This window comes from Dendropsophus ebraccatus, chromosome 2, assembly GCF_027789765.1.
Source record: "Dendropsophus ebraccatus isolate aDenEbr1 chromosome 2, aDenEbr1.pat, whole genome shotgun sequence".
In the NCBI taxonomy this organism is placed as follows: Eukaryota; Metazoa; Chordata; class Amphibia; order Anura; family Hylidae; genus Dendropsophus; species Dendropsophus ebraccatus.
This window is the reverse complement of record NC_091455.1, coordinates 32,818,752-32,834,630: the sequence shown is the minus strand read 5'-3', so window position 1 is coordinate 32,834,630 and position 15,879 is coordinate 32,818,752. Positions and strand designations below refer to the sequence as shown.

Sequence of the window (15,879 nt, the reverse complement as noted above, 5' to 3'; positions counted from 1 at the left end):
ATTAGCCCAAGAGAGGCATACCTTTAGTGTAGGAACCTTATCGTGGTGGGATGGTACAGACTATTTAATCACATGGTATGCCAAGAACCTCATTTTCTCTATAGCTGTATCGCTATTGCTGCACATCTCAGCATTTGCAGTGTGCCGCTGTGCCTTATATATTTGCACGTATGCTTACACTATGGAAATATCTACACAAACACCAATAGCAGTACGACTCAAAAAGTATTTGGACAAGCAGAAAAAAGCATTTTTATTATCATCTGCACATGTAAACAGTTTATTCACAGACATTTTTTTTCCGATTTTTTTTTTTGCAGTTCGTTTGTGCAACACAGCATTAATAAAACAGTCATGTAATCGGTACACAGCTTAAACAGAAACAAACTACTTTTTTTTTAATAGCACAAACTATAATAAACCAGTGTGTAGACATGCAATGACACACAAATAATAGATATATAGTGACAATTGTTCACATATTTTTTGCTAGGAAACCATCTGGCGGCAGAACGCTATCACCATGGTTCAGCAACAAGGCGTAAATGTGACAAGAACACGTAAGGAGCCTAAAGATCTACAAAACAGGAGTGGACACCATTGGGTTCCATTGGCTTATCAAACAGGTAAGCATGCATGGATGGCAGGATTATAGGGACAGGCTGCAAAACAGATTTCCTATGTCTCACTTTCTATGGATATAAAGCAGAATAGGGAACCTGCGCCCTCCAGCTGTTGCAAAACTACAATTCCCATCATGCCTGGACAGCCAAAGCTAAAGCTTTGGCTGTCCAGGCATGATGGGAATTGTAGTTTTGCAACAGCTGGACAGCCGCAGGTTCCCTATGCTTGATATAAAGGAACAAACAAAAATTTCTGTATCCACTAAATCATCGCTCCATGAAATCCAAAGAGCTCAAGTAGTGTCCTGCTTAGCGGACTCTTTATATGAGGAACATCCATACAATTATTTCAGTTTACAAAACTATACATACGACATTAGCCCTTCCTATATATATAGCTGGACTATCAGTAGCTTCTCACTATGGGCGTACATGGAGCGCCAACCATGAAAATATAGACGTTGAAAGGAAGCACAGTGTTTGCTCCATGGACAGGACTCGGTATAGTATGACTATGGCGGGGAAGGGGGAGTTGGGGGTTTTTCTTTTGACGGAACCAAGAAAAAGATACTTTAGAAACAATTATATTAAAAAAAAAAAAAGTGAATAATTAAAGCGCTAATTCATACTTAAGCAACTTTACTATAATATAATGTTCACGAGAGGTTCTCAAAATATATACAAATATTTAATATATAAATGTAACAAAGTGTTTGACAAAAGCAAAAAATAAATGATGGGAGTGCATCATGCGAGGGCATTTGCATTCACAGGTAGAAATCTGCTTCATGTTGCCAGCACACAAATTCATAATTATTTTTTTTTTAGTTTTTTTTTTTTCTTCTTATTTTATTTAACTTTTTTTTCCACCTTTATTTTTTATTATCATAAACTAAAAAGGTTACATAGAAAGCTTTAGAAATTTTAAATTCTGACGTAAAAAAAAAAAAAAAGTTGCATGGTACACAAACGTATATATATATATATATATATATATATATATATATATATATATATATATATATATATATATATATATATATATATATATATATATATATATACACATACACACACATATACCTATAATGGAACAGACGGCCATTCCCCTCTGGAGCATGGCGAGTGGTGGTATTCTGTAGAGAGTGAACCTCTGCTTTTTAGAAATCAAACAACTAAAATATACATAAAAATATATCACCCGCTGTATTAACACTTTTGGTGCAGCAGTGGAAAAGACTAACAGGAAGTTTCAAAAAAAAAAAAAAAGTCTATTAGGTGGAGAAATTCCTTGTATTTGGTGAGTGCCGCTTCCGGACGCATCAGAAAGGTCAATAGAGACATCTTTCCCTTTACATAGTGTGATGAGGTCATCAATGAAAGGTTGATCTCATCTCAGAAGTTCAACAATTTTGCACGTCCGAAGATCTGTCCGTCTACCCGGTCTGTGTTGTATGTATTGAATTTCTTTTAAAGTTCATGTTCTTTAATAGTCTCAGTGGGTAGACTGCTATTTCCATGGCTACATTTTGCCCAAAATGCTTTCCTGGCCCGGATGTAAGAAAAGAAAAAAAAAAAAAATAGGCCAGGGGCTTCCTGCTTAGCAGAGTGACAATGTACAATTAATCTGGTTGAGGAAAACCTGCGGAACACAGAAAAGACGACTATAAGTAATATAACAGAGAGAACATTCACTAGATGGACACTGATCAGAATAATTCTTTTTGTGCCATGATTTGTAGTCTTATGCACTGCATTGATCTATGTGATCGGCGCTCTGATGCTAAAGCCTGCCATACAAGCTGTATTAGCAGATCAGTCATGGCAGGCACAGAGGCCTAGCACATTTTCTGTGTGTTCCCTTCTGTCACAATATACAGATGACTAATGGACTGTAACCATCTGATTACTGTTACCGGTATGCTGTATAGTCATGGAGAGAAGACAGATTGCATCTTACCTGCCAGCCTCCAGACCCGCATTACCACAGAAGCCCTGTGAGGTCATTGCTGACATCAGACTTCTGCATTTGGGTGGCTGCTAGAAGAGCAGTGCTTTTGCTTGCACACCACTCTTATTAAGTGGGGTTTGGTGTGCTGAACTTTTTTTTTTTTATAGTACAACATCTTGCCAATGGCTCTGGGTGCAGGAAAGCGCAGAGTTGTCACACTTAAACCTAACGTTGCTGTATACACAAGAACCAGCTCTGCAGCCCATTATACAACATGGTATACATATCATAGGGGTAATGGCATTTGTGATATACTCAGTGTATGATTGCATTTTTGCCTGTCAATGTAAAGCTGTCAGAATCTATTAGGCTGGGCCTTTGCCAAGTCCCATGCTTGCAAGGCAACCATCCACACCTGCATCTGTGGGGTGCTAGTGAATGACAGAGCACAGCCCCCTACCCCATCAAATCACTTAGGTGCTGTGTTTGCTACTGACAGCAGCATCTGAGGGGTCAATCTGCTGAATCATGTCCATCCATGGCAGTAGCAGCAGTGTCCTGGCTGTGCATTACCCACACTGACAGTAATAGGCCTTCTGTCTGCATAATAGCAGATAAACTCACTAGAACACTATAATAATGATGATGCCTTTGTACATGAATCAGCAATTTAAGAAATTATACAAATATTGCATCAATTAGGGAAATTAAGGGCTTTACTTACCTCTTCTACATAAGCGCTGGGAAGACCTCTATATACACACCCATTCCTTTGGGTGGGTGAGCAGGGTTCTGGTCTGGTCAGTTACTGGGAGCAGCCCCTCTTCTGGGGAGTACTAAGGTAAAGGAAAAGGTAGAGATGAGAATCCTGGTTTATTAGCATTAGTTGTCTTGTGGGCTCTGCTAGGAGAGTCTCAGCCCTATGACAAGGATCACAGATGTGTTCTAGAGTTTCTATTAAGAGTTTTACTGTACTTTACAGATGAGAAAACCTGAGAATTTGATTATTGGCTGAAGTTCATGGATGGAAAACATGGATAAAACCCTACTACACGGACCGATAATCTGCCCGATTGTTTCATTACACAGAGTGATGATCTACCCAATCAGCCGATGAACTTATCATTGTTACCTGATCGATGTCTTTCAACATGCTGGAAAATCGGCTGATTGTGAAAGAAAGGAAATGTATAAAGTTTACACATACCTGTCCACACATCCTAGTGTTGTCCTTGCTTCTGCCCGCAGCAGCCGCTAGAATTTTAGAGACCGTCTCTGAAGTGACAGGCTGCTCAGCCAATCCTTGGCCGAGATGAGACAGTACCGGAGCCAGAGACAGTCTCTAAAGTTCCAGTGGCTGCAGGCAGAATCGTGGAGAACACGAGGAGCATGGACAGGTGTTTACAGATATACACAGGCCTTGTTGGACAATTATCAAGCCGTGTAATAAGCTCAGTAAGCATGTACTACGGCCTATAGGCTGTATCCTTGTTTTCCAGGACTCCCTAGGGCTGCATTCAACTTCCCGGGAAATTCTGCTCACATAGCATTGCATAGATTGGACGCAGGGAACTGTGCTGAGGACGAAGGCAAGAAAACTACTCTCTTCCTCAGCCTCTCCTGCCCTATGGGAACATAACAAAAGATAAGAGTCTCCTAACCTACTATTAAAGGGGTTATGCAGAGTTAGGAAAAACATGGCCACTTTCTTCCAGAATATGCAAAAGAAGAGCCCATAGGGCCTCATTGAAGAGTCTCAAAACGCAGGACTAGCCAGATATCCCTCCAGGAAGGACCCAGCCAAGGGGCAGCTCCTGTTAGGAAACCACCAAATCCACCATATTAAGTGGCCCTATTAGTCAATGTAATGACAAGGGATAAACCAAGACCAGGTTACCATCCACATACAGCTGTTTCGGGTGTTGCCCCTCAGTGTGGAGCAGGATTCTGGCTAGGTGGGAGCAATGCCTAGTAGAGCCATAAGAGAAACAGATCACTGATCTCACTTTCTTCCACAGACAGCACCACTCCAGTGCTGTTTGGGTGTAGATTCTGCAACTCTGTTCTATTGAAATGAATGGAGCTTAATTGCAAATCACACCTGAACTGGAGACAAGAGTGGTCCTGTCTCTGGAATAAAGCCACCATGTTTTTCTAATTCTGCATAATCCCTTTAAATCCCCTTTCAAGTTTTTCCTCTTCTCTGTGCTGCAGTGGATAGCTTGTGAATTTTGTTACACCATGGTCCAATATTTCCTATGGATATCTGCAAACTCTATTCAGATTAATGAGACCGTTGCAGAAACGCCTCCATTCTGGTATAAAGAACTGATCCGTGCACTATTAGGCTGGGTTCACACTGCGTTTCTTTATCAGTTTTTTGGAAAAACCGGATGAAAAAAAACGGATGCATTTGTGTGCATCCTTTTTGATCAGTTTTTCCATTGACTTCCATTTTTAAAAAAACGGATCAAAACGGATCAGTTTTTTTTTTAACAGACACAAAAGTAGCGTCAGCTATGTTTTTGTGTCCGTCAAAAAAAAGGATCCTTTTTTTTTACAATGGAAGTCAATGGAAAAACGGATCAAAACGGATGCACACAAATGCATCCTTTTTTTCATTCTTTTTTTGCAAAAAAACGGATGAAAAAAAACAAACAAAACGGATTGCAAAAACGCAGTGTGAACCCAGCCTTACTACACATGGACCTGACAATAGCCATACAGAATGCAAATAAATGGGATGAGGATTCCTCAGCACACTCCACATTACCTACCTGATAACCTTGGAAGAAATTCAATATCTCCTTTACACCAGAGTTGTAAGCCAGTCCTTGCATGCGGACCACTGCAGCTCCATTGTGCGGGGGGATACTGCTGGCACCGGCTGTGGCTGGGAAGAACCCAAGATTGCTTGGAGAACCTGGGGGACTGTGGAATAAAGAACACAATGGATATTTCAACCTTACATATTCTTGTCCTAATTCATTGCTGTCCATGTTGAGGGAAACTTAAAGTCTACCTTCACAATTCACTTGCGTAAACATTGATATATACCCAATTCTATCACTGCTTGGGTAATTCTGGAGATTGCAGGGGGTCTTTCATCTACCAGACATGGCACCTCACCTGATAACCAGTCTGCAAGCACATGCCAACAGTGTCCTGCACCACCTTGTCCCCAAATGATAAAGTTTTTTTCTACAGCCATTAGGTGGCGCACAGTGGTAGTGAAATAAATCCCTATGCAGTGAGCACCCCCCAGTGGTGGCTGCAGTCAAAATTTTAATTGTGTAGTAAGAACAAAACAAGGCATAACTTTCAGCCTTAAAAGGCTTTCAAATGAACTGGTTTTAGAATGTTATACAGATTTTTTTAATTACTTCTATTTAAAAACCTCGAGACTTTCAGTAGTTATCAGCTGCTGTATGTCCTGCAGGAAGTGGTGTATTCTTTCCAGTCCAACATGGTGCTCTCTGCTGCCACCTCTGTCCATGTCAGGAACTGTCCAGAGCAGGAGAGGTTTTCTATGGGGATTTGCTGCTGCTCTGGACAGTTCCTGACATGGACAGAGGTGGCAGCAGTCACTGTGTCAGACTGGAAAGAATGCACCACTTCCTGCAGGACATACAGCAGCAGTAAAGTACTAGAAGACTGGAGATTTTAAAAAAGTAGTAATCTATGTCATTTTCTGACACCAGTTGATTTGAAAGAAAAAAATGTCACCTGAATTCCCCTTTAAATCCTTGCACCATATCAAACTATGAAGAACATTAAATGTTAACCCAAATTATCTTAGAAACTTTCAAAGGGGATGTTTTGCCATTTTTATCATGAACATTACAATGCTTGAAACACTTTTTTAAATCCTAAAGTCATGGCCAAAAGTTTTGAGAATGACAAAAATATTATATTTTCACATGATCTGCTGCCCTCTGGTTTTTATGTGTGTTTGTCAGATGTTTTTATCACATACAGAAATATAATTGCAATCATATTATGAGTAACAAAAGTTTATACCGACAGTTAGAATGAGTTAATGCAGCAAGTCAATATTTGCAGTGACCCTTTTTCTTCAGGACCTCTGCAATTCTCCCCGGCTGCTCTCAATCAACTTCTGGACCAAATCCTGACTGATAGCAGTCCATTCTTGCACAATCAATGCTTGCATTTTGTCAGAATTTGTTGGTTTCTGTTTGTCCACCCGTCTCTTGATGATTGACCACAAGTTCTCAATGGGATTAAGATCTGGGGAGTTTTCAGGCCATGGACCCAAAATCTTTATGTTTTGTTCCCTGAGCCATTTAGTTATCACCTTTTCTTTATGGCAAGGTGCTCCATCATGCTGGAAAAGGCATTGTTGATCGCCAAACTGCTCTTGGACGGTTTGGAGAAGTTGCTCTTGGAGGACATTCTGGTACCATTCTTTATTCATGGCTGTGTTTTTAGGCCAGACTGAGAAGCAACCCCACACATGAATGGTTTCAGGATGCTTTAGAGTTGGAATGAGACAAGATTGGTGGTAGCACTCACCTTGTCTTCTCTGAATAAGCTGTTTTCCAGATGACCCAAACAATCGGAAAGGGGGTTCATCAGAGAAAATGACTTTACCCCAGTCCTCAGAAGTCCACTCCCTGGACCTTTTGCAGAATATCAGTCTGTCCCTGATGTTTTTTTCTGGAGAGAAGTGGCTTCTTTGTGCCCTCCTTGAGACCAGGCCTTGCTCCAAGAATCTCCGCCTCACAGTGCGTGCAGATGCACTCACACCTGCCTGCTGCCATTCCTGAGCCAGGTCTGCACTGCTGGTAGCCCGATCCCGCAGCTGAAACACTTGAGACCTGGCGCTTGCTGGTCTTTCTTAGGCGCCCTGGAGCCTTTTTGGCAACAATGCAACCTCTCTCCTTGAAGTTCTTCTTGATGCAATAGATTGTTGACTGAGATGCAATCCTTCTAGCTGCGATACTCTGCCCTGTTAGGCCATTTTTGTGCAATGATGACTGCACATGTTTCTTTAGAGATAACCATGGTTGGCAGAAGAGAAACAATGATGCCAAGCACCAGCCTCCTTTTAAAGTATCCAGTGGTGTCATTCTTACTTAATCATGACAGATTGATCTCCAGCCCTGTCCTCACCAACACCCACACCTGTGTTAATGGAGCAATCATTGAAACTATGTTAGCTGGTTCGTTTAAAGCAGGGCTGCAATGATGTTGAAATGTGTTTTGGGGGGATAAAGTTCATTTTCTAGGCAAATATTGACTTTGCGAGTAATTGCTGTTAAGCAGATCACTCTTTATAACATTCTGGAGTATATGCAAATTGCCATTTTAAAAACTGAAGCGGTAGGCTTTGTAAACATTAATATTTGTATCATTCTCAAAACTTTTGGCCATGACTGTACATGTATTCCCTATGGCTGCATATTATGTATAGTGCCCATTTCTGTAATGTAATGCAGCAGAGCTTGCTACATACTTCTTATACTCGTATTTTCATGAAATCCAGAAGAATGTAAGTGAGAAAAAAAAAAAAAAAAGAGAAGAGAAGAAAACAACCCCTTAGGACAATCTACAAATATTCATAGACCTTTCCACACCTAACAAATGATACCGTGACTGAAAAGTGTGAGAATGTTGTTTTTGCCTCCAGTCAAATGACCCAGGTTCATATAAAAAGCACAGGGAAAAAAAAAAAAAAATGAAAATCTAAACATACTGGTTAATGTGCAGGAGTTGCGGAGCTGACCATGAACCATTGTATTCGTGAACCATGACAATCAGAACGGGTTATTAGGTATTGTTTACATTTCTCTAAACAATCTCAACTTGTTTACAACTTGTCACATCTGTAAAAATTCCAAAGGTTGCCTATCTATGTCAAAAAAAGTAAACTTAAACATCCAGCTTGTCAAACTATAAACCATTACACTCATCAAAAAAGCATCCCGATCTGCAGGCCTCATGTTATGGAGGAGGAAGAGCAGAGCAGACTAATATATAGGTTTGTGGGCAAAGTTCCAGTGATTGACAGCACACTCAGTAATTAGGACCGCCCACTGGACTACCTAGCCCAGAATGAGCAGAGAGTTACATGAATGACAAGTTATCCTGAAACTTTTCACATAAAACTATATAATCAATTTTCTTAGCTCCTCCAGCTGTATAATATGATGCCTGCAGACTGGACTGTGGGATCTGCCCTCTACAAAAAAAACTTTTGCTTTCCCTCCTCTACAGACTCCTATCTGCCATTTACAACCTCAGCCGATGGCTTTTCAATTACACAGAAGAGAAGCAGAGGGACCCGATACCACCAGTGTGCTCTGAATCTGTGTCAGATTCAGCAGGACAGCCAACTAGGTGAAGGTGTTACACAGACTTTACTGCAGGAAATATTAATAAAGAGGAACTGTTCAAATTGTGCAAGAAATAATAAACACAACCCTTGCAAAGATGTCCATAGACTTTAGCAATAAAGTATAGAAGTACATTTAAAGGGGTATTCTAACTTCAGAAAACTGATCACTTCCAGTGTATAATATTCAATCCTGGGTATGTAGTGGATACACAGTGGAAGTTACAGTACGGTTACCAGAGCAGTTCCATCCCTATGGAAGCAGGGATCACGAAAACCATAAAACAATACAGAAAGTATATAAGAATATATAACTTCATAATATACTGGCTGACAATAGTCTATGTAACCCTGTAAATACAGACAGTACCATCAAAGCATAAGGTCTCACCGTGTCTTAGAGGTCTACCACTCCCCTAAGCTTAGAAAAAACAGAGTCTCCTACATAGGTAACATTCTTCAATCTCCACAGAAGCTGCAGACCCAAGAAAATAAGCCTGACCTTGCACACAACTATTTTAACTCCAGGGCAACAATTTGGCAGGTTAAAAGATTTCTACTCATTACAGAAGCTTTTACTGCAGGAGATTTATAGCCGCTCGCTCACCCATTAACCGTCACCGCCGCCTCATGCCCTTGAATTCACAGAACTACCTCCCTTACACATTGACCGGGCATCCTCCGCTCCTACAGGTTGTGAGTTTACGCACTGTCAATCATCCGACACAACAACGCTGCTTTGGAACGGAAAGGGTGTAATTGATTATTGATATCTGAGATCCGTATCAGAGTGCGCTTATACATAGTAAAGGTATCAGGACATCTTGACCAATGCCAGTCCATAAATCTTACAACTCTCCCATTGTTCCTGGTTATTCATACCTTGGGTAGTAAGCAGTGTAGTTCATGAAGAGCTGTGCGCCAGCTGGGTAGTATGCTGCGGAGGGTTGCAGGGCACGTGGATTGAGGAGGAGGGAGGGCTGGTAGAGGGCCGCTGCTTCAGTAGGTATGACTGCTGTTGGTGCAGGGAAGGTGTATGAAGGAGGAGACAGGCCTAGAGAAAGAAATACATATATATGAGTAAAGAATCCCTGCACGCACTACCTATATAATCAGGATCCATGGTATATGAGCATCTCAAACTTACATGGAGCACATGATTTATAAGAACAATCCTTTATTAGGTACACCAGTGGAATTTATAGTATAAACTAGTCAGCAGCTGCTGTGGTTTCCATCCAGATTCACACGCTGAGTATCTGCCCCATCATAGTGGAAGGGGAGATCACCATCACCCCCTCCTCCAGCAATGTTATCCTGGAAGCTATGAAACCCACAGGGCACAAACACTGGAACCTGAACGTGACTGAACTTGAAGAATAAATTACGGAGATATTCAACTGCTTAAAAAAGGTGGTCAGTGCTTCTGATAAGAATCACTGTCAGTGCTCTGACGGATTCCATCGAAGTCAATGGGATCTCGTGTATCTGCCTACATCATTTAATGTTTGTTATTGAACACAACGTCCAGGTTGTTCATTGGAAAGTGAGTTTATAGGTATAGGAGTCCCTACTTCGTATTTTATCATTTAGGATATAAAAGTCAACCTGCACCTACAGTAATTATCACATCCCAATTTCAGTAGCTTTCATGGCTATGGCACAACTGCTCGTAAGTCCTATAGTGTGTGGATGGAGCAGTGGCTAAGCATGCACAGTGTTTTATTCACAGACTTTTGTCCTTGTGATTGGTAGGGGGGCCCAGGCAGGAGGTTAGACACCCCCCCCCCCGCCCCCCGCCACCCCCCACTCATCAGCTCGTCATCCCCTACCCTGTTGATCTGTGATAAATGATTAATCTAAAGATAAACCTAAACCCTTAACCTAAAAAATAATAGAAAAAAAAAAGCCAGCAGGTGCTTCAGCACCTTTCCTGCCTGCAGCTAAGCATGCCCACTATGCACATTACACGGCCCTCATCAGGGAAGCTGGGTAACATTGCTGCACTCATGAAGCTTAATATTAAGATGCTGTGGGAGCATATATAACATTATAGACAGCTTTACTTGTGTAATTTGTGCCCATTAGACTAACCTTAACCATGTCAAAGCATTGTTTACTCTGCGATAGACTATATAAATCACTCTGTTCCTCCTATGTAACCTACGGTTATCAGGAAATTACATATACCGCAATAGCTTATTATCCTAGGGTATATTTGAGGCCAGTCTACAGATTTTAAAAGTGCATTGTTGGTTTTGGTTCTGTGCAGCTGGTCCATGTCGTGTGAATGTACCCTTATTCCCACCGTTCGCTTTGTGTTTTTTGTTCACCGATTTGCAAATCATCAGCGATCATGTGAGATCAGACCAAAGATTCCTCTAATACTTTCAACTGAATGCACACATAAATTATACAACATGGAGAGAAAAAAAAAGGGATTTGGTGGCGCGGCACAACTATTCGCTCCCAAGATCAGCAATGAAGAGAGTGGAAAAATGAAGTGATTTACCAAGGAAAATTAAGGATGCAGTTTGACTGCTGTGGGTGAAAGCTTCTAGTCTAGTAAAGTGACTTAAAGGGGAACTAAAGCCAAAAAATTTAAAGGATTGTACATTAAGTGTCAAAAAACAAAACAAACTACAGTCTGGAGATGCCCTTTGAAAACATTTAAAGGGGATATCTAGACTTAGAAAATCCCGACCACTTTCTTCCAGAAGTAGCACCTCTCCTTGTGCTCAGGTTGGGTGTGAGGTTTTGCAGCTTAATTCCATTGAAGTGAAGGGAGCTGAATTGCAATACCACACACACATATAACCTGAGGACAGGGGTAGAACTGTTTCTGCAATAAAAGTAGTTGTGTTTTATCTAATCCTGGATAACCCCTTTAAAAATAATAAATTATGGAAATGTATTATGCTGATTCACATAAAACAGGAACAGTCACTGCGTGTTACAGTACAGTTATCAGAATTCTGCACGTGTATAGATTGTCCATATAACTTTCTTATAAAAAAGCCTGTAGCAGTTTCCATGGATAAAATGACTAATGGGAAGCTTTATACTTTGAGTCAATTTTGCTTTAGTTCCCCTTTAAGGAAAAAAATGGAAGCATATACATCCAAAATCTTATTCACCACCAAGGAGTTGCAGCTGATTTGTTGTCTCCCCTCCATGAATATGTACAACCGGCCAAACCCCAAATCCCCACAAAGAAGAAAGCAGTTCCAGCACCTACCAGCTCAAAGCGCAGAGAAGCGGCAAGACCCTCAGCCCAAACTTACATGGTAACTTACATGGCGGCGGGGACAAGCCATTGCGATTTAAAGTTCCCCCCATTAAGACAAAGTTCATCTCCTCTGCAGAACACTGAAACACCTCCACATATCTGTCCTTCATGGTCTTCTTGTGACACTTCTGTGCTGCCAGGAAAGCCCTCTCCGCTGACTTCATCTGAATGAATGAGTCCCCTGATGGCCGCCCCTGGGGGTGGAAAGAAAACGTCACAAACTGAGCATAGTAAAATGGCAATAATAAATTGTAAGAGACATGAAAACATATAGCAAAAGTTTGGCTGCTGAATGTCATTAACAATCATAGCTTTTTCCTCTCAGTAATTTGTCCCCTGACTAACCTGACTACTTTTGGGGGAAACATGTTGGGAATTATGCTGCTTATGATTGTTAGTTTTTGTGTACAAGATATGTTTGAGCCAAACCACATCTGTTGATCACTGTATGCTCGGTGCATTAAATATGGCGACACATCACGTTAAAAGAATACGCCACTTCCTGCAGAACATACAGCAGCTGATAAGTACTGGAAGACTTGAGCTCTTTTAATAGACGTAATTTTTAAATCTGTATATAAAAAATAAATCTGTAAATTAGTAGTTTTTAAATCTAAAAGGGGCACTCTGACACCAGTTGAGGGGGTGGGGGAAAGGGTACAGAAGATTCTCTCATATCCATAATGAATGACATTGAGCTGCAATACTAGAAAAAACCCATGGACAAGAGTGGTGCTGTATCTGGGCCAAACCTGTAACATCTAGTATACCCAGGGGAATAGGGGCATCATGGATAGAGTTTCTCATTTTGCATATTCTATTTTTATGAGCTAGATTTAGTGTTAAAGGGAACCATTTACCCCGTGGCCCCCGGCAGAAACTGACATAAAGGTCAATATACTTACCACATCGCTCCCGGTCCCGTCCCGGATCCAGTTGTTGACACAGAAATCGACGATTCTTCTTCTCGCGCCCATTATGGTAATGAGCACCGCCGTCCGAAGTCCAGCCTTCTCCCCGCCTCCGACACTTGATTGACGCCGGTTCCTCTTCCTCCTCGTCTTCTTTCTTCTCACCGGATCCCGCGCAGGTGCTCCGCAGCTCCACCGTTTACTGCGCGTGCGCCGATTGGCTCGAACACATATCCTGTTTACCGTGCAGGCGCAGAAGAGGTGACGAGACCATCGCAACGGCGCCTGCACGGGAATTCATCAGAAGACTGAAGACGTCAATCAAGTTCCAGAAGGCGTGGATAGGCGGCGACGAGAAGAGGACCTCATGAACAAGTTGGACTCGTCCGTCGTTTCCTATGGACGTTGGGACTCATCTCAGCTCATTACCATAATGGGCGGGAGAAGAAGAATCGGCGATTTCTCCGTGTCAACAATGTGGTAAGTATATTGACCTTTATGTCACTGTATGTCAATTTCTGCCGGGGGCCACGGGGTGAATGGTTCCCTTTAAGGAATAGAGATGAGCGAATCTCGAGCATGCTCGAGTCCATCCGAACCCGAACTTTCGGCCCTAAGGCTATGTGGAAAACATGGGTATAGTCATTGGCTGTATCCAAGTTTTCGAGACAACCTTAGAGCTTTATCCAAGTTCTGCAGCCGCCACTAATCAAATGCCGATCGTTCGGGTTTGGATGGACTCGAGCATGCTCGAGGTTCGCTCATCTCTATTAAGGAATCAAATATACTTTGGATGATGGCATGTTTTTTTGTCCAGGTTATGTATTGTATCCCATTATCCGATACTTCAGACATCTTTGTTTGGTAAGTGTGTCAGCGCTTGATCTCGATGGCACAGGTTCTATAGGAGTCGCTGTACACTCACAGAGCAGCAGGAGGCACTAGAGAGTATAATACTCAATGGGGGAACAGTAATATCTGCGGCACAATCTTTCCAAGATTTTCATCTGTCACTCTTCTTGGAATTTGGCCAACAGGAAATCTAATAACGTATTAGTGTCACAATGTACGTGTTGCATAACATGAATGAAGTCATAAGTAAAAAGGTGCTGCAGAAACTAAAGGGTTAACTATGGGAGGTGGCGGAAGGAACGATTGAAGTGCTTGTCATTAAGTAAATGGGAGTCGCCCGATGCCAAGTCTCGGCACGGTATTTGCTCTGTGACCTTGGATAAGTTATCATTACACAGCGAGTGAAGCATTTCCACGTTTCCTGTATAGGAGTGAATGTTGCAGATATGTGAGCAATACACCAACATAGGAATGTCTCTAGTGATACCGCTTGTTAATGATCAATGCTATATAAATTTCATACTACACATACTAACCAGAGGACTTTTATTTAAGGTGAATGGACATCTATAGTCTTGTAATATTAAAAGAAAAACTCTTGTAGTTTTTTTTTAGCTTATATAAAATGCACTCTCACCACCACTTTTTTTGCGGTGTCATCTGTTTCATCACAGCTCTGCTGCACCTTACATTTCAATACTGTAATTGAGCCATGTAACCTCCATCTTTACTTTCAGATTAAAAACATTTTCTTCCTTTCAAATCTGCTCTCAACCCCATGATGCATCATCACTTGGACAGCTAGAGCCATTATCTCTGCCTGCGGTGATCACAGTGTAATACTCCTCACGTCAAGCATACAGTCAGGGAGGCTGAACCGTCATCCCATCCATTATAACGGTGTGACAAGAGCTGCATAATCATCAGTAACTAACAGGAGTTTGTGTATCCACCCTACTCCACATGGACAGCTTGTGTGCAACAGCTTGATAAAATAGAGTTCTGTCTGAGATGGTGACTCCATCGAGAGCACAGAAACACAAGTAATTTCCATAGAGTCACAATGAGATCATATGACAAAGGAAGAAAAAAAGGATTACAGGAATTTGTAGGGTTTCTCATAATTAGAGATGAGCGAACCTCGAGCATCATCGAGTCGATCCGAACCCGAACTTTGGCATTTGATTAGCGGAGGCTGCTGAAGTTGGATAAAGCCCTAAGGCTATGTGGAAAACATGGATATAGTCATTGGCTGTATCCATGTTTTCCACACAACCTTAGAGCTTTATCCAAGTTAAGCAGTCCCAACTAATCAAACACCGAACGTTCAGGTTCGGATCGACTCGAACCCGAACCCGGTTCGCTCATCTCTACTCATAATCTAAAAAGATTTGATAATTATCTGTTTGGAAATTTTACTGCATGTACTGTACTATATGAATGATAAAGCTGGCCATACAATTTAGTAGGACCGGATAACCACCTAATGTGTTTGTTCACCTCCAAACTCTTGTTCCCCAAACATCTGTAGTTGGACTGGGCGGTTGAAATCCAGGTGCTGATCAGTGGTCGACTACTATCCCTGTATGAACGGGCATTTAAAGATTGTCAATCACCAAATTAGGACCACCCACCGGACTCCTAAACAAAAATGAGCAGGAACAATCTCTGCTCATGTACAGAATCTTTTCGCACAAACAGATATAATTCTACTCGGCTCCTTCTGCTCTTTACCATGCTGCCCGCAGACTGGATGGCATTTTAATATGCCAGGTTCCCTTTAAGTGTACTGACCAATAGGGCAGATTCTCAACAGTTGGAACCCATCAGTTTTGTTACCATCAGGGTAGCAAGTTTTAGATATATAGCTGAGAGTATCCAGCCTTCCCCTCCATAGA

General features: G+C 41.6%; 1 protein-coding gene across 3 annotated transcripts in view; it reads right to left on the bottom strand.

Annotated features, from left to right (window-relative positions):
* Positions 1-226: 226 nt before the first annotated feature.
* The window catches only part of ESRP1 (epithelial splicing regulatory protein 1), a 51,766-nt gene continuing 36,113 nt past the window's right edge, over positions 227-15,879 (bottom strand). The window contains exons 12-17 of one of the 3 annotated variants that reach the window (XR_011361625.1): positions 12,214-12,412; positions 9,812-9,983; positions 5,352-5,505; positions 3,299-3,410; positions 865-2,265; positions 227-719 (exon numbers count right to left, since the gene is read on the bottom strand). Coding sequence is in view for 2 of the 3 variants with exons in the window: in XM_069957298.1 (XP_069813399.1) it covers positions 3,327-3,410; positions 5,352-5,505; positions 9,812-9,983; positions 12,214-12,412 (609 nt within the window). In the remaining variant the exon portion in view is untranslated. Of the gene's footprint in view, positions 2,266-3,298; positions 3,411-5,351; positions 5,506-9,811; positions 9,984-12,213; positions 12,413-15,879 lie in introns of all 3 variants that reach the window. The other 2 variants (XM_069957299.1, XM_069957298.1) reach the window with 2 other exon arrangements.